Source organism: Elephas maximus, chromosome 12 (assembly GCF_024166365.1).
Source record: "Elephas maximus indicus isolate mEleMax1 chromosome 12, mEleMax1 primary haplotype, whole genome shotgun sequence".
NCBI lineage: Eukaryota > Metazoa > Chordata > Mammalia > Proboscidea > Elephantidae > Elephas > Elephas maximus.
In genome coordinates, this window is record NC_064830.1 from 60027158 (window position 1) to 60048871 (window position 21714).

General features: G+C 58.3%; 3 protein-coding genes across 13 annotated transcripts; 2 read left to right on the forward strand and 1 right to left on the reverse strand.

Moving 5' to 3' along the window:
* The first annotated feature begins 1174 nt into the window (after nucleotides 1–1174).
* Nucleotides 1175–5948, forward strand: KREMEN2 (kringle containing transmembrane protein 2). Of its 5 annotated transcripts, none has more exons than XM_049903656.1 (9): nucleotides 1177–1613; nucleotides 1823–1997; nucleotides 2696–2787; nucleotides 2884–3008; nucleotides 3191–3344; nucleotides 3751–4083; nucleotides 4161–4310; nucleotides 4363–4441; nucleotides 4649–5948. In XM_049903656.1, the coding sequence occupies exons 1-9, from the start codon at nucleotides 1520–1522 to the stop codon at nucleotides 4857–4859; spliced, it is 1413 nt and encodes a 470-aa protein (XP_049759613.1). In that variant the 5' UTR covers nucleotides 1177–1519; the 3' UTR covers nucleotides 4860–5948. The 5 variants fall into 5 exon arrangements, with proteins under 5 accessions (XP_049759609.1, XP_049759610.1, XP_049759613.1 ...); XM_049903654.1 differs by having other exon boundaries at nucleotides 1179–1613; nucleotides 2693–2787; nucleotides 4161–4286; XM_049903655.1 differs by having other exon boundaries at nucleotides 1180–1613; nucleotides 4161–4286.
* A 501-nt stretch (nucleotides 5949–6449) lies between these two features.
* On the forward strand, nucleotides 6450–9485 carry PAQR4 (progestin and adipoQ receptor family member 4). 2 transcript variants are annotated; one of them, XM_049903664.1, is made up of 3 exons: nucleotides 6450–6632; nucleotides 7942–8163; nucleotides 8326–9485. In XM_049903664.1, the coding sequence occupies exons 1-3, from the start codon at nucleotides 6467–6469 to the stop codon at nucleotides 8757–8759; spliced, it is 822 nt and encodes a 273-aa protein (XP_049759621.1). In that variant the 5' UTR covers nucleotides 6450–6466; the 3' UTR covers nucleotides 8760–9485. The 2 variants fall into 2 exon arrangements, with proteins under 2 accessions (XP_049759621.1, XP_049759622.1); XM_049903665.1 differs by having other exon boundaries at nucleotides 7942–8001.
* Nucleotides 9486–9619: 134 nt separating this feature from the next.
* On the reverse strand, nucleotides 9620–20504 carry PKMYT1 (protein kinase, membrane associated tyrosine/threonine 1). 6 transcript variants are annotated; one of them, XM_049903658.1, is made up of 9 exons: nucleotides 20304–20504; nucleotides 19637–19884; nucleotides 13620–13987; nucleotides 12263–12756; nucleotides 11444–11550; nucleotides 11109–11281; nucleotides 10872–11029; nucleotides 10005–10091; nucleotides 9620–9891 (listed from the first exon to the last, which is right to left on the reverse strand). In XM_049903658.1, the coding sequence occupies exons 2-9, from the start codon at nucleotides 19647–19649 to the stop codon at nucleotides 9780–9782; spliced, it is 1512 nt and encodes a 503-aa protein (XP_049759615.1). In that variant the 5' UTR covers nucleotides 19650–19884; nucleotides 20304–20504; the 3' UTR covers nucleotides 9620–9779. The 6 variants fall into 6 exon arrangements, with proteins under 6 accessions (XP_049759615.1, XP_049759614.1, XP_049759619.1 ...); XM_049903657.1 differs by having other exon boundaries at nucleotides 19637–19933; XM_049903662.1 differs by having other exon boundaries at nucleotides 13620–14139; nucleotides 19637–19933.
* Nucleotides 20505–21714: the final 1210 nt, after the last annotated feature.

The window sequence follows — 21714 nt, forward strand, 5'->3', positions numbered from 1 at the left end:
GGACATGCCAGCCTCCTGCCGCCCTAGCCTTGAGGGCTCAGGGAGAGGGGAGACCCTGGGTCAACTGGCAGTCAGGTTGCTGCCCCCCTTAGTGGGGGAGTCAGGGAGGAGACTCGCAGCCTCATGCTGAGGGGGCCCTGAAGCTGGGAGAGCCCGGGCCAGTCTGGGGGCTGAGAAGGCTCACCGAGGAGGAGATGAGGGTGCAGCTCCGAGTCTCAGCTTCCGAGTCTCCTATCCTTTGAATTCCTCCATCTCTAGCGACCCGTCCCCGGCCCCCCAGGAGCCTCGATGTGGAGCGCTGTGAGGTTCCTGAGCTTAACACTTCACTGACACCCTGTGTCCCCATCTTGCTTTCCCATCGGCTCGGGCCTAGGGAGTATCTGCTGGGGAGACAGGTCTACGGGCCGGACCACGGGGCAGGGGTCAGGTACGGGACGGGAGGCTGGACTGCGGGGCAGGGGGTCCCCCTCCCCGGCCTCCGCCTCTCACGCACCTGCGCTGGCCTCCTCCCAAGCCCCGGGGGCGGCGGGCGGGCTGCGCTGGGAAATCAGAGGACCGGGAGGAGCTGGCGGGGGGCGGGGGGCGGGGAGACGGGGTAGGGAATTCCCCCTACGCCTGCCCGGGCCTGCCCCTCCCCCCTCCCCGCCAGGTTGGGGGCGCGGCTCAGGGAATTCCACCGCATGGCTAGGGTCCCAGGGCGGGGAGCGGAGGGACGGGCCAGGCTGGGACCCGGTGCAGCTGCCTGCCTCCCCAGACACCAGCTGTCCCTGCCCTTCCGGGCCGGAGTGCCTACCACCCCGCCTGTCTCGGGAGCCGGGGCGGGGAGGCCACTACCTCGGTCAGGACCCAGGAACCAGGACCAGGGAGGGACGGTGTGGGAATGGTTCTGAACATGAATGGGGCCTGTGGGGGAGTGCGCGCGCGTGCAAGTGAGTGAGGGGGCTGAAGGCAGGTGGGGCGCCGGAGCGGCGGGAGGGGGCATGTGTCCCCGTTAGATCCTTCTGTCTGGCAGCGCGACTGTCCCCTCCGCACTCCCACTAGAGCCCACAGGGACCCACCCCAGAAGGGGAGGGGGCGAGGAGGTGGCGCCGGGACGCCTGAGTTCCCGGGGGGCGGGCGGGCGAGGCGTCTGGACCTGCTCCTCCGCGCCAGTCCCGGGCGGGGCTTCCCTGCCTCCCTCAGGAGGAGGGACCCGCTGGGGACACGGGGGGCGGGCGCCAGCGCATTGGAGACCTGGGCGAGGGAACGCAGAGCACCAGGCGCAGCGGGAGGGGCCGGGTGTGGAGGCTGCAGTGCAACCCCGAGCGTGGAGAGGAGAGACAGGACCAGAGGTCCCGGAGGGGCCCCCGGGTAGGGACCGGGCAGAGAGACGCCTCTTGGGACAGACACCCCGGAGAAACTTCCCCTCCCCAGACCGAGAGCGCCCCTTGGGGCGGGACGAGGACAGGCGGACAGAGGACAGAGCCCCTCAGGGCGCCTGGAAGACCCCGGAGCGCCCTGGGTGTCCTGGGTTGGGGCGATGGGGACACGGGCTCTGCAGGGCCTCCTCGTCCTCCTCTTCCTCCCGCTGCCGCTTCCACGCAGGGCTTCCGCTGGGAGCCTGCACAGCCCAGGTGAGTGGTGGCAGCCGGGCCCCTGACCTGGCCCCCCACTCCGCGCCAGCCCCCGGAGCTGGGAGGGGGCAAGCAGGTGATTGGAGCTGCTGGGTAGCCCAGGGACCGGGAGGGAGCTGCGCCGGGGCGGGCTGGGGGCCTGGCGGGATTGGCAAGCTTGGGTGCCCTACCACGGTCCGGACCCTCCCAGCCCCGCCGTCGCCCTGCAGGCCTGTCCGAGTGCTTCCAGGTGAACGGCGCCGACTACCGTGGCCACCAGAACCGCACAGGCCCGCGAGGGGCCGGCCGCCCGTGCCTCTTCTGGGACCAGACTCAGCAGCACAGCTACAGCAGCGCCAGCGACCCCCAGGGCCGCTGGGGGCTGGGCGCGCACAACTTCTGCCGGTCAGGGGCGGGGCCGGAGCGGGGACGCGCTGGGGGCGGGGCGGAGGCAGTGATGGGCGCTGACGGGGGGCCACTGCAGGGCCGGAGAAGGCGGGGCCTGACTGCCCTGGGGCGGGGTTGGGGTGGGGCAGGGCTGGAGCCGGGCGGGCCTTTGGCACCCACCTGCAGAGCCGCAGGTCTGGGCCGGAGAGAGGGACCAGGCCTCTGCGCTCCAGAAGCCGGTACCGGCGGGCCTGGTCGGAGAGCAGGAGTGAGGGCTTAGGCACAGCAGTGCCATTTCTCTGAGGGCGGGGACAGAGTAGCGTACTTCTGTGGGGTTAGAGTCATACCTGTGTCTGGAGAGATCAGGACGGGAGGACACTTCTCTGCTGAGCCACAAACCTTAGGACACATCGCTTCTGCCGTCAGGCGGGGTTCCGAGGCGAGGGGCCTCAAAGTCCCCACGTATGATATCATGTTCTAGCAACAGCTGAAACCTAAAAACAGTCCCCGGGCCCCTTAGGGACAAACTTCCCGCGGTTCACTAAGAAGTCCACCAGAAGTACGTGGGGGAAACTAGGATTTGTGTGACACGGAGAGAAGCTGTAGCTAACCTCTGACACGCACCGACCTCAATGGCCATTTTGCACTCTGGCTGTGGGGCGGGCCCTGGGCTCTTGGGCGGTGGAATCCAGACCACTTGCCCCCTCCATCAGCAGGAATCCTGACGGAGACGTGCAGCCCTGGTGCTACGTGGCCGAGACGGAGGAGGGCATCTACTGGCGCTACTGCGACATCCCCACGTGTCACAGTGAGTGGGCCCAGCAGGACAGGGGCGGGGGGGCCGGGGTGCTCGGGCGGGAGGCGGCTTTGGGAGGCGCCAGAGCCTGACACTAAGCACCCTCAGTGCCTGGGTACCTGGGCTGCTTCGTGGACTCGGGAGCGCCCCCAGCCCTCAGCGGCCCCAGCGGCACCTCCACGAAGCTCACGGTCCAAGTGTGTCTTCGCTTCTGCCGCATGAAGGGCTACCAGGTACTGCCCCTCCAGGCCAATGGCCCCTGACCCTTGACCTTGGGACCTTACTCCAACTCTGACGCCAAACCTTGACAATGATTTCTGGATCTCCAGCCCAATTCCCACTTCCGACCCCAACCCGACCACCAGACCCCTACCCTGAGCCCTTGCCTCTGGGGTCACCCAGTCTGTGCTCCCAGCTGGCGGGGGTGGAGGCTGGCTACGCCTGCTTCTGTGGCTCAGAAAGCGACCTGGCCCGGGGACGCCCGGCCCCAGCCACAGACTGTGACCAGATCTGCTTCGGCCACCCGGGCCAGTTGTGTGGCGGCGACGGGCGCCTGGGCATCTACGAAGGTGAGGAGTGGGCGGAGACTAAGGGGCGTACGTGAGACGGGGGCTCTGCGTGAGACCCTGATAGGGGGTAGAATCCAAAAAGGGGAGGTCCGAGACTGAGGGCGGGACCTGAGAAAGGGACTGGGTTGAATCTGGAGACTGGGGGCGGGGCTTGAGGAGTAATTGGGCGGGGTCTACGTTTGGGGCGGGGCCTGAGGAGAGGATTGGTTTGGGGGCAGTACCTACTGAAGTGATCTGGGCGGGGCTTGGAGTTGGGGGTGGGGCTGGAGGAGGGGACTGGGCGGGCCCTGCGGTTGAGGATGATGCTTGAGGAAGTGATTGGGCTGATCTAAGGACCCGGCCTCGCTGAGAGGGGAAGGGCTTCGCGGGGGGGCCCGCCCCTGACCTCAGCCCCGCGGGGCCGCAGTGTCTGTGGGTTCTTGCCAGGGGAACTGGACGGCGCCTCAGGGCGTCATCTACTCCCCGGACTTCCCGGACGAGTACGGGCCTGATCGGAACTGCAGTTGGGCGCTGGGCCCGCCAGGGGCCGCGCTGGAGCTCACCTTCCGCCTCTTCGAGCTGGCCGACCCGCGCGACAGGCTGGAGCTGCGGGATGCCGCCTCCGGCCGCCTGCTGCGCACGTTCGACGGCAACCGCCCGCCCCCGTCAGGGCCCCTGCGCCTGCGGCCAGCCGCGCTGCTGCTCACCTTCCGCAGCGACGCGCGCGGCAACGCGCAGGGCTTCGCGCTCACCTACCGTGGTGAGGCCCGACCCGCCCGTCTGCCCTTCCGCCCGGGCCCACGCCCGCGCGGTCCGGCCTCACATCCCTCTCCGCAGGCCTGCGGGACGCCCCTGAGAAGCAGGCGCCCCCCAGGGGTTCGGCCCAGACCCCTGCAGCACCCCTCGACGGGGCCAACGCGAGCTGCAGCCCCCGGCCCGGGGCTCCGGAAGCTGCGATGGGCGGTAAGGAGGGCGAGCAAGGGGGGAGTGAGTTTGGGGTGCAGCCCCTACTGCCCTCACAGCGCCCATGTCCCCGCAGCCCGCGTCTTCTCCACGGTGACGGCCATCTCGGTGCTTCTGCTGCTGCTTCTCTCGCTGACGGGCCTGCTGCGCCAAAGGTGCAGGCACTGGGGCCAGGCCTGAGATTTGAGGGCACTGGTGGGGAGCCTGGGCCAAGAGGGGCACGAGGCTGGGGAGGGGGGCCTGGGGTATTCAGTGGCGAGACTTTGGGTCCACACAGGGAACAGTCTTGGGATGGCAGGAGAGTAGGGATGCTGGTGGCTGGGATGGGCTCAGGATCCAGTTGACGTCTGCTCCCTCTCCAGGAGCTGTCTGCTGGCCCCGGGGAAGGGGCCTCTGGCGTTGGGGCCTTCCCGGGGTCCCAGGAGAAGCTGGGCCGTGTGGTACCGCCGGCCCCGAGGGGTGGCCCTGCCCTGCCCGTCTGGGGAGCCCCAGGCTGAGGGTCCAGCTGCAGGCTACCGGCCCCTGAGCGCCTCCAGCCAGAGCTCTCTGCCCTCACTCATCTCCGCTCTCTGACTCCAAGCCTCAGGGGTCCATCTCCGCCAGCGGGATGGACATCTGAGATGCTGTGCCACACGCTACCTCGCCTTCCGGCCATTTACCAGCAGCTCGGCCTCTGGTCATCTTGGGGAAGCCAGAGTCGGGCGGGAAGCATCTGGTGCTACATGGCGACCCAGGCATGACGCTAGGGTCCAGATGGTTATGGACAAAGGGCAGGAAAAACCCAGCCCACCCATTCACAGACCTTGATGTGGGGATGGTGTCTCTGGTTTCAGGGGTCTTTGGGCACCTCTTGGGGTGCTTCTGGGCTACTGCCCTCAGGGAGAGGTCAGGAGTCAACAAAAGTAGTCAAAAGACCAGCTACAGACTTTTGAATAAAGGAACTATTTTGATTCAGGCCTGGGCAAGTTCTTACGCGATGGGGAGGAGCTATGCAACTGAGGTGCTGGAGCCGAGAGTTGGGCATCTCTATGCAAATAGAGGACGTTCGTTCTACACTGAGTGAGTTTAGTGGAGCGGCTTGGAATGCAGAGGACTGAGGATTGAGGCGGACGGATGCATGGGCGGGGTCCTGCAGGAAGAAGCTGGAGGGGTGGCCTGTTGTGGGCAGGATTATGCAGAGGGGGTGTTTTCCTGGGCCTAGCTCCGGTGGACAGGGCACAGACTGCCAGGCTGACCTTTCTCCCCGCGCCACCTGCCTCTCTCTTTCTCTTCGTTTCCTGCCTGTCTTGGGCGGGGCAGAGGGTGAGCCTCGTGGGCCATAACAAGGATCGAGTCAGGCCGAGCCCAAGCTCGGAGAAGCCTGGTCCGAAAGGCAGGGCCTCGCCTTAGGGCGGCAGGCGCGTGAGGCAAGAAGCAGAGGCCTGGGCATCTTGCTGCGCTCCGGGGAGTCGGGCCCGTGGAGAGCTCGCCCCCGGGAGTAGGGGAGCGCAAGCTTTGGCCGCGACCGTCCGAATGGCCCAGGGCCGACAGCACCTTGGACAGAGCCCGGCCTGCTAGTGGGGCTGGGTGTTGGGGCTGCGCCTGAGAAGGTGGGTACCCAAGGGTGCAGCGACCCGGGGGTCGCGGGGACACCCGGGGCGCACACTGCTGGGGGACCCGAGGCGCCGGGGCCGCTCCCAGAGAGCTCCCGGGAACCAGAACGTCGGGTCACAAGCCGACCGCCCCTCATACAAACGAGGCGGGGACTGTATAAATTATGCCAAGGGGCGAGGTCCTGGGCGGTCTACCCCTGCCTGCCGCGCCAATTGGCCTTGGCAGCACTGACGTCATGGGCCTAGCGCGCGAAACTACTACAGGCCTGTGGGGGCGAGAACCAGGGCGGAGCCTGGCGTCTCCTCCTGAGTCCCGCCGCACCCGTCTTCCCAGCTGTGGCTAGATAACCCGCCGGCCGCCTCCGCACTCCGTCCCTCCGGCCCGCAGTCCTCGGGGCCCGGGCCGGCACTGCGCTCCGGCGCCGGCGCGTTCCGCACCCTTCCCAGTGGCGCAGGGGGGCCGGGCTCGCGCCTGCGCAGCGCCGAGGGGCACGGGCCGAGATTCCCGCAGGCCGGCGGGGCCCGGCATGAGCGTCCCGGAGCCGCGGCGCCGCTGAGCCGGAGGCCGGCGAGGGAGTCCCGCGGGCCATGGCGTTCCTGGCCGGGCCGCGCCTGCTGGACTGGGCCAGCTCACCGCAGCACCTGCAGTTCAACAAGTTCGTGCTCACAGGCTACCGGCCGGCCAGCAGCGGCTCGGGCTGCCTGCGCAGCCTCTTCTACCTGCACAACGAACTGGGTAACATCTACACTCACGGTGAGCCCGCGCCGCCCGGCCCTAGCGCGGCCAGGAGTCGTGGTCACAAAGCTGCCATTGTCCCGGGCTGCGGTGCACGCTCCCGCTCCCCCGGGGAGGGGGCCCGGGCCGGGCGAAAGGAGCAGAGCGGTTCCCGCGCCCGCGTAATCCCCCTGAGCCCTGGGGGAAAAACCTGGTTTCGGGCCCTCAGTAATCCCGGCGTCTTGAGCACCCTCCCCAGTGATAGGCGTTGACTCCGCGAGGAGGGGCCCTGGAAGGGAAGCCTGGTCCGGCCCGGCCACTCCCCGCGTGGACGTCCTGCCACCCCCTCTCCTGCAGCCGCGCTGCTCAGCCTGGTGGCGGCAACTTCCTCCCCCAGTAGGCGCCCGGCCCCTCCTTCCCGGCCCACCGGCTGGCTCTGCTGACACAGCCCTGCCCGTCCTTGAGCTGCCCCAGCTGGGAGAGCGGCCCTGAGCAGCACCTGGCCTGGCCAGGCTGGGGGGCTGCAGACCCACCAGACCCCACCTGGAGTGTGCAGCCAGTGGCCCAAGGCTGCTGGGCCTGGTTTGACCCCTGCCACAGGGCAGTGCCAAAGTGCCTGACCAGGAGAGGCCTGGGCTGGGGAGAAGCTCAGTGAAGGATTCTGCCCACCCTCCAACCCCCCCAGCAGCTAGGACAGATGGGTTCCCAAAGGGCATGTCCAGGGTGATAGGACAGGTTTGCTTCAGCCTCTTTTCCTCCTGGCTGGCCTTGCCCTTGCCCTTTTCTGGAAGACAAAAAGCCCCAAAACCTGCATTTTTCTAGACCCTTACTTACAGGACACAGGGGTTGGGAGGAGCAAACTAAGTGGCCAGGGTCTGGTACCACTGCCCACATATCCTACTCTGCTCAAGGTCAGCACCTGCTTAAGGCTTCTGCGGACCCACCAGGCCAGTTTGGGGCCCCCTGCTCACAGGGGAGGCCATGTGGCTAATGGGTGAGAGGGGTTTGGGAACCAGGCTGCCCAGGCTGGACCGCTCCATCGCTTTTTTGCTGAGTTCACCTTAGGCAGGTTACTCAACTTCTCCAAGGCTGTTTCCTCATCTGCAAGGCGGGGATAACGGTCTCTAGTTCCCAGGACTGTCTGTGAGTAACTAAAGCCCCCAACTGCCTCAAGCCCAAGGCTGGCAAGGTGGTCAGCTAACAGCATTATAGTGTCTCTTATCCTGGGTATTATCTTTAGACTTAAGACTCCTTGAGACAAGCCTGCCTCTTGTCCAGGGCTTGTCCCCAGTGCTTTCTGAAGTCTTGGTACTTGGGACACTGTCAGACCGCTGTCTCTCTCCCCCAGGGCTGGCCCTGCTGGGTTTCCTGGTGCTGCTGCCCATGACCATGCCCTGGAGCCAGCTGGGTAAGGATGGCTGGCTAGGGGGCACACACTGCGTGGCCTGCCTGGCACCTCCCGCAGGCTCTGTGCTCTATCACCTCTTCATGTGCCACCAAGGGGGCAGCCCCGTATATGCCCGGCTTCTTGCCCTGGATATGTGTGGGGTCTGCCTTGTCAACACCCTCGGTGAGCCAGCTGGAGGGCTGGTCAGGGGGCCGGAGATGGGTGGGTGGGTGATGGGTGGGGGATAAGAGAAACAGGGAGGGGAAGGCAGGGAGGCTCGCACAAGCCCTGGAGAGGGAAGGGCAAATGGACCCCTGAGCAGTAACCCACTCTCCCTCTTTGCAGGGGCCCTGCCCATCATCCACTGCACACTGGCCTGCAGGCCCTGGCTGCGACCAGCCGCCCTGCTGGCCTACACCATGCTGTCAGGGTTGGCCGGCTGGCGGGCGCTCACCGCCCCATCCACCAGCGCCCGGCTCCGCGCCTTTGGCTGGCAGGCTGGTGCCCGTCTCCTAGTATTTGGAGCCCGGGGAGCGGGGCTGGGCTCTGGGGCCCCAAGCTCCCTGCCCTGCTACCTGCGCATGGATGCACTGGCGCTACTCGGGGGGCTGGTGAACGTGGCCCGCCTGCCTGAGCGCTGGAGGCCCGGGCGCTTTGACTACTGGGGCAACTCACACCAGATCATGCACCTGCTCAGCGTGGGCTCTATCTTACAGCTGCATGCCGGTGTCGTGCCCGACCTGCTCTGGGCTGCCCACCATGCCTGCCCAACGGACTGAGCCACTGGCCCACCATGCCAGCCTGCAGGTCCCCTAGGGCCAACACCACCACACTTCCCTCCTGCTAGTCTGCAAGGGGCTGGCTCCCTGGATGTTTCCAGGAAACTTGGGACTTCCACGCCGGGAGCCATAGTCTGTTCACTCAGTCTTCACATGGAGAAGCCTCCTCTTCCACCATGCTGCCAGCGCCAGCTTCCCTCCCTGCTGTCTTCTTCCAGGCACTGTCTATGTTGGCTAGAAAGAAACCTTGCCCTTTCTGGGCCTCAGTTTACCCTCTGGGACCTGTGAACGTTGGTCCAGAGAAACTGGGAGGGATGTCTTGCTGTGACAACTGGAGTCTTGTCAGTTTGCTGCCCCCTCAGCTCACCCCTCCACAGCCCCCACACACGGAAACCTCGTGGATCCCCTGGCCCAGCCTCACCCGCCTACTTCCTCATCCCCTTCCCTGCATGCTAGCCCTCCCAGCAGCCTGTGGCTCATCTACCCTGCTCCATTCTGCTCAGAGCCTGAAGAGTAAGGGGCTGCAAGCAGCAGGACTGGCCCCTTTGTCCAAGGACCAAGGCAGCACTGATCCTTCTTGTACCAAGATGGCCAAGGGGCAGGAAGGCTGCTGCTGCTGTTCCCAAGCAATGGGCATGGAGATGCAAAGAGACATGTGGCCGGTACCCAGGGGGCTGAGGACCCACCTCTGCCTGAGCCCCACCTGCCCACCAGGAAATTTGCTCCACACAGAAGCACAGCTCCCAGCTCTGGGCTATTGGTCTGAGGCCCGGGGTCCCTGGGTTCCACAGCTGGGCTCTGCTTCCAGTCCCGTCCCAGGGGGCCTTAAGTCCTGGGCGACATCAATAAAAGGAGCAGGAAGCCCTGTGTTGCCACCTGAGCAAGCTGGGGTGCTCCCAAGACTCAAATAACTTTTATTAGACATGCTAGGCAGAGGGCATTGGGGGTCCCCAGAGGGGCACCCGCATTTGGGAGGGGCGGGGGTAAAAGGTTAAAAGTACTGAGGTTGGGCTGTGGGGCTCAGGTTGAGTCCAGTGAGTCCTCAAATAGGCTGAGGAGGTTCCGGGGCTCGAAAGAAGGGAAGGAGCCCAGAGAAGGTGCTGAGTCAATGTCACTTAGGTCCAGGGGGTCCCTGGGGGGAAGGAGGGGAAAGAAGAAAGGAATGACACCCCAGAACTAAAAGCCAAACCAGCGTGCCTCCACCCAGGACTCTGGCTCCCCAGGCCAACTCATCTCAGGGTGTACCTGCTCCAGGGGGCAGGGGAGCCGCTGTGGGGGGTAGAGGTGCTCCCAGCAGTCCTGGCCAGGACAGCCTCTGGAGAGAGTGAGGGCCTGTGCCAGGGTGAGACAACAGACAAGCAGGGTGTCAAGGGGTGGGGGTCCAAAGGGAGGTGGTTGCAGCTAGGGGCGCAGGCAGTGTGACCAGCTCTGTCCTGGCTCTTGACCCGGGCTCCCATGTGACAGAGAAGCTGGAGCCCCAGTTGGGGACATCAGACACATGGTATATTTTGAGAAGCAGCTTTACAGCTTTCAGAGCCCTTGAGCCCGACCAGGCTCCATGTTCCAGGACACATGGGCTTCTGCTGAGCTGGCTCTGAAATGAACATTTGGCCAATGAAACTTACCTGCCACTTCATGTCCACTCTAGGGTGTCTCCAGAGTGAGAGACTGATACTCATAAGGAAGGGCCAAATGACATCATTCCTCCTGAGAACTGTCCCCACCAAGTAATGCATTTGTCCTTTGTAACGGTTTCTGAATTACAGCCTCTCGCTTCATCACCAGGTACCCTGGGATGGCAGGGACCCCTCCAGGGGCTGGGCTCGCCTGGTTCTGGGGGCTCCCCGCCACCTTGTCCCTGGGCACTGGTGGCTATTCTAGTGGGATGGGGGCTGTACCGCCTCCCTCCTCCAGCGAGTGCCCTGACCCACAGACTGTTCCCAGGGTAACAACTCCCAGTATGGCTGCCCAGGTATGAAGCTGAGCCAGGTATGAAGCTGCCTGTCCGCCTGTCTGCTCCACACAGCGGCTAAGCCACACACTGAGCTTAGCATAAGAAGAGCTGCATTCACGCTAAGCCAGGCTGTACCCATGCTGGGCCCACACACCTACCTGAAGCTGTCATCTTCCCAGTTGCTGGAGAGGCTGCTGTCTAGGAGGAAGCTGCAGGGTGGCGAGCCAGGCGGGGTGGCTGGAGGGCCCCGGGGCTGCAGCCAGCTGGCAGGGTGGGCCAGCCTGTGGCAAAGCCAGCATAGCAGGGCCAGCAGGGCCTGCGGGAAGAGGGTGCGGGAGGCTGGGTGGACCCTGGGGCAGGGCGGGGTGGGCCTGTCCCCAAGCTCACGAGCTTACCTGCCACAGGGCCCAACCTCGGCTCAGGGCTTCAGCTGCCATGTACCACAGGACACTCCAGGGCCTTGGCTGCCTGAGCATGGGTAGGGCCAGTAGGGCCTCGGCCGTGGCCCGCAGTGTGGGGTCCGGCTCCAGCATCATGGCAAGGACGCCATGTAGCTCAGCAGACAGACCTGGATGTGGGGCAGAGGGATGGGCATGTCATGCGTCCTGAGTGCAGCTGGGCCCAAGCCCAGTGGTCCCACATACAGGCCCCCAAACCTGGGGTGCAGGAAGGGGCTCCACAGGAGCTGTCCCCCTCCACTATGGCACACCCCCTCCTGGCCTCCACTCACCTGCAGTGAACTCAGGGGGCAGATAGCCCTGGCGCAGCTGCTGCCAGCCCTCCCCACCGTGAGGCAGCTCCATATTGCAGGCCACTTCCAGGATGGTGAGGCCCAGACTGGAGGGCCCAGGGGCCAGGGACAGAGGGGGGCAGGGTTGGCCTTGGAACACAGACCCCAGCCCCAGAGGAGGGGGAGGGGAAGGGGCCTTGAAGCTTCTGCCCCAGACCAGGGAGGTAGAGAAGAGGGGCCTCTGATAAACTCCCCAGGTGGGAGAAGTCTGCCAGATCAGCCCACTGAACAGGCCCTGTGGCTGCTGTGGTTACCAATAGTAGTATGGGAGCCACTGGGTGGGTTCAAACTGCCAACCTTTCAGTTAGCAGCCGAGCCTTAACCATCCACACTACCAGGTCTCCTATTACTGCTGCTGAGATAATTGGACGCAATTATCAGAGTCCATGCAGAGGGTAAACTATGGAGCCACATGCCTGCTGCAAGCCTGGCTGCCCCCTTAACCTCTGTGCCTGCCCCACCCCTGAAGAGAGGTAACAGTGGTCCCTCCTGACAAGCTGTTGCAATGGGTCATCTCTGTAAAGTGCTCCAGAGGTGTTGCTGCTTATAGGTCCCAGGCTCAGCAGACCCTTCGATCCCTCAGGAGCAGCCCCTCCCAGGCCCTAGGTGTAGGAATCCACAGCCTGGGCTGTCGGAGGCCCAGCGTCTTCACCTCAGCTGACTTTGGAAGGCGTTTCCCTTGGGGGAGTAGCCCTCTCTGCTGACCACCACCAGGAGTGACCCGCAGCCCACGCTGCACCCCCATATCCCAGTCCTCACCTGAACACGTCTGCCGCTGTCCCATAGGAGCCCTGAAGCAGCTCGGGGGCCATGTAGCGGGGGTCCCCCTCTTGGGCCTCACAAGCCCCAGCTGCACCCAGCTCTACCAGCAGCCCAAAGTCACCCAGCTTGCAGCGGTCCCAAGGCCCCAGGAAGATGTTGGCAGGCTTGATGTCAAGGTGGACCAAGCCTCGGCTGTGCAGGTGGGCCAGGGCGAGCAGGGTGTCCCGCAGGTAACCCCAGACCTGGGCCTCAGGTAGGCCGGTGCCCTTGGCCTCACAGTGCTGCTGCAGGCTGGGCCCACACAGCTCCATCTGCAGGTACAGCAGGCCACCTTCCTCCCAGGCACGCTCCAGCCGCACACAGCGTGGGTGACGCCCCACCTTCTCGTGGCTGCCCACCTCAGCCAGCTTGCGGGCGCGGTCCTTCGGGCCCCGGAACGGCAACACGGAGCGCTTGATGGCATACAGGCGGCCATCTTCCTTGGAACGAACCTGGAAGGGAGGTGGCGCCCATAGGCGTGGTGTGGCTGGGGCAGGCCACGGTGGCACAGAATCTGACAGATCCAAGATTTCAGCCATGCCAGTTCAACTTGCCAGCAGCTATCCTAGAGAGACCCTAGCCCACTGCAATAGCGAAAATGGACACACCACCCTCAATAGGGCCTGTCTGGGGGAACCCAGCGAGCCCAACGAGATGGATCTATGAGCTCCAGCAGGGAGAATCTCTAAGACACGTTGTGAAGCGGGAAAACCAATACAGGCAGCATGATCCTGTCATGTAAAAAATAAAACAGGTCTGTCTTCATGTGTTCAAGTAGGCACAGACGTAGACAGAAAGATCTGGAAAGGAGGACACCCATCTGAGAAGCTGGGCTCCCTTTGGGAAGGAGGCTAATCAAGGTGCCTACACTGTGTGAAATTTTAAAAACATTGTATTCATGTAGTACTTGTGCAAGGGAAATCAACATTATAAATGAAATATAAATGACTGGAAAATATGTTTTAAGGAAAAAACAGAGGCGGCAGGGTGTAGCCCAAGTGCCTGCCAGCCCAGAGGTGGGGCACCACACTCAGCGGGTGGCTCCGGGGACCAGGAGAGCTCGCCAAGAACCCCAGCATGGCTGGCTCCAGAACAGGGAAGGCATGCCAGGGTCGGGACAAGGGGAGAGTGTGTGCCGAGGGGGCACCGGCAGGGGTCTGCCCAGGGAGCTGTGAGAAAATAGCCAAATCAAGCAGCAAGGGAGGCACCCACCAGCCCAGGAGAGGAGGGCTAGAAGGAAGAATTGGGAGTGCTGCCTAGGTCTTGGTCCTGTCTAGCTAGGGGGAGGGAGGCCCAGGACCATTATCCTACTCACCTTGAACACCTCTCCATAGGAGCCGTGGCCCAGGAGGCCGAGCCGCTGGAAACACTGCTGGAAGAAGGACTCAGGCCGGCTCGGGTTATAGCCAGAGCTCTGCAGGGTCTCTGAGGCCTCACCCCAGAAGGACACTTTCCGGGGCTGGGGCTGGTGCCACCCTGGGGTCCGTGAGGGGAAGAGGCGGCTGATGGGGATGCTGCCCTTGGCGGGCGGCCGGGGCGGAAGGCTTCGACTGAGACCCCTGGGCCTCTTGAAGGAAAAGCCAGGTTCTGCGTGGCGGAAGTAGGCAGGGACTGGGGCGGGGGTGCCACACAGGGGTGGCAGAGTGCCCTTCGTAGGCATGGGCATGGCCAGCGTGGGTAGCCCTGCAAGGGGCAGAGAGCAGAGGCTGAGCACAGGACAGTGTGTCCACTAAACAGCACCTGGTCCTAGGGCCCAAGGAAGCTGTGGAGGAGCGCCACATCCATGCCCCGCACAAGTTCGTCTTTAAACATGAAGGCCAAAGGGCAGCAAGCACCTACCGGGAAAAGGCAGAGTACCAACATACATACATGTGCACATGGTGTGGTCTGTATTTTGAGTGGATAGTAGAAACATAACATGAACACCACATGGTCTTTGTCCTTGAGGGCCCCATAGTCTTGTAGAGAGCTTAAAATCTCGTCACAAACTTGCTGTTTGACCTTGGTCAAATCATGTAAGACAGAAATATTAATTCTGGCCCACTATGCCTCATCTCCAATTCAAAAATAAAAAAGCTCTGAATTCCAAAAGTTTCTCTTTTTTTCATGGTTACGGTGCCAAAACTCATTGTTGGAGTTCCACTTCTAGAATGGCAGCAGGAGCTGGGCAGACCCTTGGGGTGAAGCAGGTATAACTGGTGAAAATTGTTAAAAAAAAAAAAAAAAAAAAAATTACGGTCTCTAGAAATGATCCTAAGGGTATATGGAAAACAAAGAAACATTTAAACAAGAAAATCTATGAAAGTCTCTCTAAGAAGAGTGAGAAACTGTGGCACTTGAGCCATGGCCTGCTCCCTCCCTTCCACCCACCCCCAGCTCAGAGTGAGGGAAGCTCCACTCTGGGTGGGTGTGGCCAAGAAGACAAATCTCAAACATTGACTTCAAAAGTTGCCCTAGCAAAAGAACCCAAATTTAATTGGATCAGTCTGTGAAGTAATTTATGCCCCAGGGTATTGTTGAAAACAATAGCACAATCAGCTGATCATTAGTGGAGCCCAACAGCTGGGTATGAACAGGTAAAAAAATAGTCAAGGAAAACCCTGCTAAATAAAAATCCTGTCATCCCAGGAGCCTGTGCACATGCCCAAGATGGCGCCCTCTGAGGAGCAATGTCAGGGATTTCACACTGAAGGGGCGGCAGACTTCACTAAAATAGTCCAGCCAGTTACTAAAGAAATAAACAAGCAAACAACAATAACAAGCCCTGAAGGGAGGCAGGGAATCAGCATCCAGAGTTGCTATAAAATATTATAAAAAATGTCCAGTTTTCAACAACAAAAATATGAGATATGCAAAGACATAGGAAAGTGTGACCCATACACAAGAGGAATAGCAGGCAACAGATACTGCTTGTGAGAGGGATCAGATGTCAGATTTCGCAAAAACTTCAAGTAGCCATTATAAATATGTTCAAACAACTAAAGGAAACCATGCTTAAAGAGGTAAAGGGAGGTATGATAATGTCTCACCAAATAGAGAATATCAATAGACAGAAATTATTAGAAAACTACCAAACAGAAATAGTGGAGTTAAGAAGTACAGCTAAAATGAATAATTCACTAGAGGGGCTCAACAGTAGATATAAATTGACAGAAGAAATAATCAGTGAGCTTGAAGATAGATCGATGGAAATTATGCAATTCAGAGAACCAAAGGAAAAAGGAAAGAAATAATGAAAAAAGAAAAGCCTCAGACAAACGTGGAACATCATTTTAAGCACAACAACATACATGTAATGGGAGGTTCAGAAGGAGTGCAGAGACAAGAATCAGAAAAATATTCAAACAAATAGTGGCTGAAAACTTCCCAGTTTTGATTTAAAAAAACATTAAATTACACACCCAAGAGGAGTCCCTGGGTGAAGCAACTAGTTGAGTGCTGGACTGCTAAATGAAAGGTTGGTGGTCCAAATCCACCTAGAGACACCTCAGAATAAGGCCTGATGATCTGCTTCCAAAAGGTCACAGCCTTGAAAACCCTATGGAGCAGTACTACTCTGCACACATGGGGTCGACATGAGTTGGCAATGACTCAACGGCAACTAACAACAACAACACATCCAAGAACCTCAACAAACTCCAGGTAGGATAAACACAAAGAGATCCACACACAGACACATCCCAGTAAAAATGCTGAAAGCCAAAAACTAGGACAAAATCTGGAAAGCAGCAAGAGAAAAATGGCTCATCACTTACAAGGGACAGCCCTCCCGATAAACTCAATAGCTGACTTTTCATCATAAACAATGGAGGCCAGATGACAGTGAGATGACATATTCAAAGTGGGGGGGGGCTGTCAACCGAGTATCCTATATTCAGCAGAACGATCTTTCAAAAAATAAAGCTAAACAGACATTCCCAGATTAAAAAAAAAAACAGAAAATTTGTTCCTAGCAGACCCACCTGACAAGAAATACTAAAGGAAGCTGTTCAGGCCAAAAGCACGAGACCCCAGACAATAATTTGAGACCATGTGAAAATACAAAGAGCAGTAGTAAAGGTAATTATACAAGACAGTATAAATGTATATTCTCCTGATTCAAATTGCAATTGTATAAAGCAATATGTATATAATGGTATTTGGGGCATACATAGAAATGTAATATATTTGCAAATAACAGCACAAAGGGGGTGGGTGGGAGCAAAGCTGCACTGAACTAAGGAAATGACACCAGATGGTAACACAAATCCACAAAATGAATGAAGAGAATCAGAAACGGTAAATGTCAGGGATTGAATTGTGTCTCCCAAAAATATCTGTCAACTTGGCTATGCCATGATTTCCAGTATTGCATGATCGTCCACCATTTTGTCATCTGATGTGATTTTCCTGGTGTTGTAAATCCTATCTCTATGATGTCAATGAGATGGGATTACTGGCAGTTATGTTAATGGCAGGACTCAATCTACAAGATTAGATTATGTTTTAAGCCAATCTCTTTTGAAATATAAAAGAGAAGCAAGCAGAGAGACATACCGCCAAGAGAGAAGCACCAGGAGGAGAGCACATCCTTTGGACCTGGGGTCCCTGTGCTGAGAAGCTCCCCAACTGGGTAAGATTGATGATGAGGACCTTCTCCCAGGGCCAACAGAGAGAGAAAGCCTTCCCCTGGAGCTGTCGCCCTGAATTCGGACTTCTAGCCTCCTAGACTGTGAGAAAATAAGTTTCTCTTTGTTAAAGCCATCCACCTGTGGTATTTCTGCTATAGCAGCACTAGATAACCAAGGGAGTAAATAAGAAGGTTAATATAACAAACTCCATATGCACTTACTAGTTTTTCTTTCTTCTCTCAGCTTCTTTAAGAAATTAAAGAAGACCTAAATAAATGGAAATGCATTCCACGTTCATGGGTCAGAAGATTCATGTAGCTAAGATAGCAATACTTCCCAAATTGATCTACAGATTTGCGGAAGTTGAAAAGATGATCCTAAAATTCATAGGAAAACTCACTGGACTTAGAAGAGCCACAACAACCTTGAAAAAGAAGAACAAATTTGGAGGATGCATATTTCCCAATTTTAAACCTTACTACAAAGCAACAGTACTCAAGACAATCTGGTACTGGCATAAGGATAGACATGTAAAGCAATGGAAAAGAATTGAGTGTCCAGAAACAAACCCTCCCATTTATGGTCAATTGATTTTCAACAAGGGGCCAAGCCTGTTCAATGGAGAAAGACTTGAAACAGATGGTACTGGAAGAACTGGATATCCATGTGCAAAACTCATTTAGCAGCAAAATCTGACCTGATCTATTTTTCCCTCTTAGTGTGAATATTCATACATTTCATGGTAGAAATATTCATGTGATTGGTTTTGGAGTACTGTCCCAGATGCACAGGGGTTGCTATATATGTTATATACGCCACATGATCTTTCTGAGACATTTTGAATTCCAAAACACAACTGGCCCCAGGGTTTTGTGGGCCTTTAGTATGGACTGTAACTCAACATAAAGAAAACAAAAATCCTCACAACTGGACCAATAAGCAACATCATGATAAACAGAAAATATTGAAGTTGTCAAGGATTTAATTTTACTGGGATCCACAATCAACACCCATGGAAGCAGCAGTCAAGAAATCAAAAGAGGCATTGCACTGGGAAAATCTGGGGCAAAAGGCCTGTTTCCAGGGTTAAAAAGCGAAGACCACTTTGAGGACGAAAGTGCACCTGACCCAAGCCATAGTATTTTCAACAGCCCCATATGCTTGCAACAGCGGGACAATGAATAAAGAAGACCAAAGAATTGATGCCTTTGAATTATGATGCTGATGAAGAATATTAAATATACGCTGGACTGCCAGAAGAATGGACAAACCTGTCTTAAGAAATACAGCCAGAATGCTCCTTAGAAGAGAGGATGGTAAGACTTTGTCTCACATACTTTGGACATGTTATCAGGAGGGACCAGTCACTGGAGAAAGACATCATGCTTGACAAAATAGAGGGTGAGTGAAAGAGAAGATCCTCAATGAGATGGATTGACACGGTGGCTGCAACAATGGCTCAAGCATAGCAACAATTCTGAGGATGGTGCAGGACCCAGCAGTGTTTCGTTTCGCTGTACACAGGGTCGGTATGAGTCGGAACTGTCTCGACGGCATCTAACAATAGTACCGATCTCATGGAGGCCTAAGCCCAGGATCTGGCAAGCAGAGGGCTCAGTGAATACTGTTATTATTACAAACAAGGAGCCATGGTGATACAAATGGTTAAGTGTTTGGCTGCTAACCTAAAGGTTGGTAGTTAGAATCCACCTAGCAGCTCTATGGAAGACAGACCTGGCCATCTGATTCCGTAAAGATTACAGCCAAGAAAACCCTATGGGGCAGTTCTACTCTGTCACATGGGGTCACCATGAGTTGGAATTGACTTGATGGGCACCCAGCAACATTACAGGCAGTCCCTGGGTTACCAACATCCGGCCTGTAGTTACAAACCAACTCTCATAAAGCCTATTATATTAAAAATTTGAGGTACATACAATGGCTTATAATAACAAATGGGTGCTACTTTGCAATCCTATCAAATTATTATTTTTACTATTATTGTATTATTATGTTAAAGATGTTTTAGTGTATCTCGAAGTGTTTCTTTAATGTTTTTTATGCATAGAAAGGTCACTACATACTAACGCAAACATTTGACTAACTGACTTAGGTACTAACTGTACCTAACTTCCAATTTACAAATCTGACTTAAAGACAGACTTAGGAAGAGAGCTCTTTTGTAATCTGGGAACTGCCTGTATTACAAACAATGCTCAGAGTGTAACTGAGAACACACACACAGTACTGTTGTCCCACTTTGGAGGTGACTGTACATTGGGCAGAGAGGGCTGTCAGTGTTGCTACAATGTATTAGAAACAAAAACAAGAAAAGAGAGGAGTTATTCTCCTATTTTCAGAGAAGGCCACAATGTATCCAAGAATGGCATACCCAGAAGTGCGTGAGTAAGTAGGTGAAACAGGAGAGAGTGGTCATCTGAAGCATGAGAACCAGCTTGGCCTGGAGTAGCCAGGGGAGGGACCCCCTGGGAGTCCACAGAAAAGACCCACCCTACACCCTCTGAGGACCCTTCCTCCTGGGTTCTGCTTCTATTTACCTCAGGAATCCCATGCCAGAGTTTCTCAAAGTGAGGAACAGGGCTGCCAGGATCCCCTGGGGCACTGGTTAGAAATACAACCTCCAGGACCAGCCCGGACACCTCCGAGGACACTGGGCACCTACATCTCAAACCAGCTCTAGGGCCACCCCAATGTCACTTACGTTCTAACACCATGGCCTGTCCAAACCAGCCTTGGGAGAGGGGTGGGGGTGGTAGAAGAAGCAGGGGTTCCGAGGTGAATCCAGGGTGGCCCTGACCCCAAGCCAGGTTGGGGTGACCTCCGCAGGTTCCGGGGGCCTCACCCTCTCACTGGGGGGCACACAACAGCTGGCCACGTCTGCCGCGCTAGACTGTGAGTTCCTCCCGGGCAGGGCCACTGCTGAGTCACCTCCGTGGGCGTGGAAAAGCCCTGATGAACAGAGTCAGGAGAGGGGCTGTCACCGGGGCAGGGGTGGTCACTGAGGGAGAGAGGGAAAGATGGACCTTGATAAAAGGTGGGCGGGGATTTTCCCGGGGAGGGTAGGGTCAAGGCGCATCACCGGGGAAGGGGCCCCCAGATGAGAGGGGACGAGGAAGGAGCTGGGGAAAGACTTGGGGGGAGGGGCCGTCCGGTGAGGGAGTGGCCAGGAAGGGGCTATCAGAGGACCCGACTCAACGGGACGGGGTGGGCGGGCTGTTGGAGGGGGAGGCCCGGTCGTGAGGGAAAGGGATGCAGGGGTAGCGGGGAGGCCGACCCGGGAGGAGCTGGGTCAGGGCCAGGCACCGCCCGGAGGCGGCCCGGGGAGGGGCTGCCCGCCCAAGAGCTCTCCAGGCCCGGTCTCCGCTCACCTGGGAGGGTGGGCGGAGCGCCCCTTGGTGCAGTCCCTGTTTCTGGGTCGGGAGGAGGCCGCGGGAATCCTTGGGGCGGCGAGGCGAGCCGGAGTCAGCCGCCGACCGGTCCGGGTGCCCGGGCGGGAGAATCCTCCAGAGGGGGAACGGCCCGTGAACGCGCGCGGAGCCGGCTCGCGCCAAAAACTCCTAACCGGCCTCGAGGCCCCGCCCAGGAACTCTTATTTCCCCTATACAGCCTATCGGAGCTGCCCAACCTTCTTGGGCTCCGCCCCCTCACGTCCGGGCGTGCGCGGCGCCGACCCCATCTCCGGCGGCTCTCTGGACCGCGCGCTCTCAATGCGCAGGCGCAAAGAGTTCCGGGAGTTGGCCCGGGCTTGCGTGGCCCGGCTGTGAGCAAAGGCGAAGTGCGGGGTTCCAGGCGGCTGTTGGGCGTTTCCTCCCGGCTCCCGGGTAGTCACTGGCCCCTGGCCTCACGCCCGCAGCCCTCCTTGAGCTGGCTCAGTTTTTGCTCCGTGAACGGGTGGTCACCACAGTACGCCCCGGAGGCGTGGTCCCAGGGGGCGGTCACTCGAGGCAGGACTGGAAGTCCCTGCGACCTCCCGGGTACCGGCGGCATGGAGTGCCCTGAGCTTGCTGACTCCCTCATTCGTTCAAACCTGTACCGGGCAAGTCCCCTAACCCCCGGAGCTCGCGTCTTCGAAGCCAGAAAAGCCGCCTCCTTCAGGAAGCCCTCGAGATTGCCAGGCAGGAGCCTTCTCGACGCGGTCTCCCCTGACCGCAGACTCCCTGCCTCCAGGATTTAGTCCCCTTAGTGGCAGCCCTTCCCAGTCTCTGGGTTTGAGATTTGAGCTCAACTCAAACGCCCCTCAGCCCCTTGCTAAACCACCTTGGCAAAACACAGGGCCTTCCTGACCTCCGGATTAGTCTCCTCACCTGTGAAAACGGAGCTGATGACCCGCCGCTCACGGAGCTGGAGGCTCAAATAGGATGATCGCCTTAAGGTGCTTAACAGGGGACTGGTGCTGAACAAGGGCGGATTCCTAACAGTCTAGTCCTTCACGGAGGGAACCATCATCCCCGCCACCCTCCCTAAAACACCCTCATCTCTTCCTCCTTATTTTCACTGTTGCACTTTTTTTTTTTTTATTGTGCTTTAAGTGAAAGTTTACAATTCAAGTCAGTTTCTCATACAAAATCTTATACACACATTGTTATGTGACCCGGGTGGCACTCCCTACCATGTGACAGCACACTCCTTCTCTTCACCCTGTATTTCCTGTGTCCATTCAACCAGCTCCTGACGCCCTCTGCCTTCTCATCTCACCTTCAGAAAGGAGCTTCCCTTGGTACTGGTACAACAACAGATACATGGACCAATGGAACAGAATTGAGAATCTAGACATAAATC

Coding starts and splice junctions, on each gene's coding strand:
- KREMEN2 (XM_049903652.1), top strand. CDS start 1,520: ATGGGGACACGGGCTCTGCAGGGCCTCCTCGTCCTCCTCTTCCTCCCG. Junction 1,998..2,692: donor GGCGCGCACAACTTCTGCCG/GTCAGGGGCGGG, acceptor CCCCTCCATCAG/CAGGAATCCTGACGGAGACG. Junction 4,442..4,648: donor ACGGGCCTGCTGCGCCAAAG/GTGCAGGCACTG, acceptor CTCCCTCTCCAG/GAGCTGTCTGCTGGCCCCGG.
- PAQR4 (XM_049903664.1), top strand. CDS start 6,467: ATGGCGTTCCTGGCCGGGCCGCGCCTGCTGGACTGGGCCAGCTCACCG. Junction 6,633..7,941: donor GGGTAACATCTACACTCACG/GTGAGCCCGCGC, acceptor TCTCTCCCCCAG/GGCTGGCCCTGCTGGGTTTC. Junction 8,164..8,325: donor CTGCCTTGTCAACACCCTCG/GTGAGCCAGCTG, acceptor CCCTCTTTGCAG/GGGCCCTGCCCATCATCCAC.
- PKMYT1 (XM_049903658.1), bottom strand. Junction 12,757..13,619: donor CCTATGGAGAGGTGTTCAAG/GTGAGTAGGATA, acceptor CCTCCCTTCCAG/GTTCGTTCCAAGGAAGATGG. Junction 9,892..10,004: donor TCCCCTGCCCCCTGGAGCAG/GTACACCCTGAG, acceptor CCTTCCCCCCAG/GGACCCCCTGGACCTAAGTG.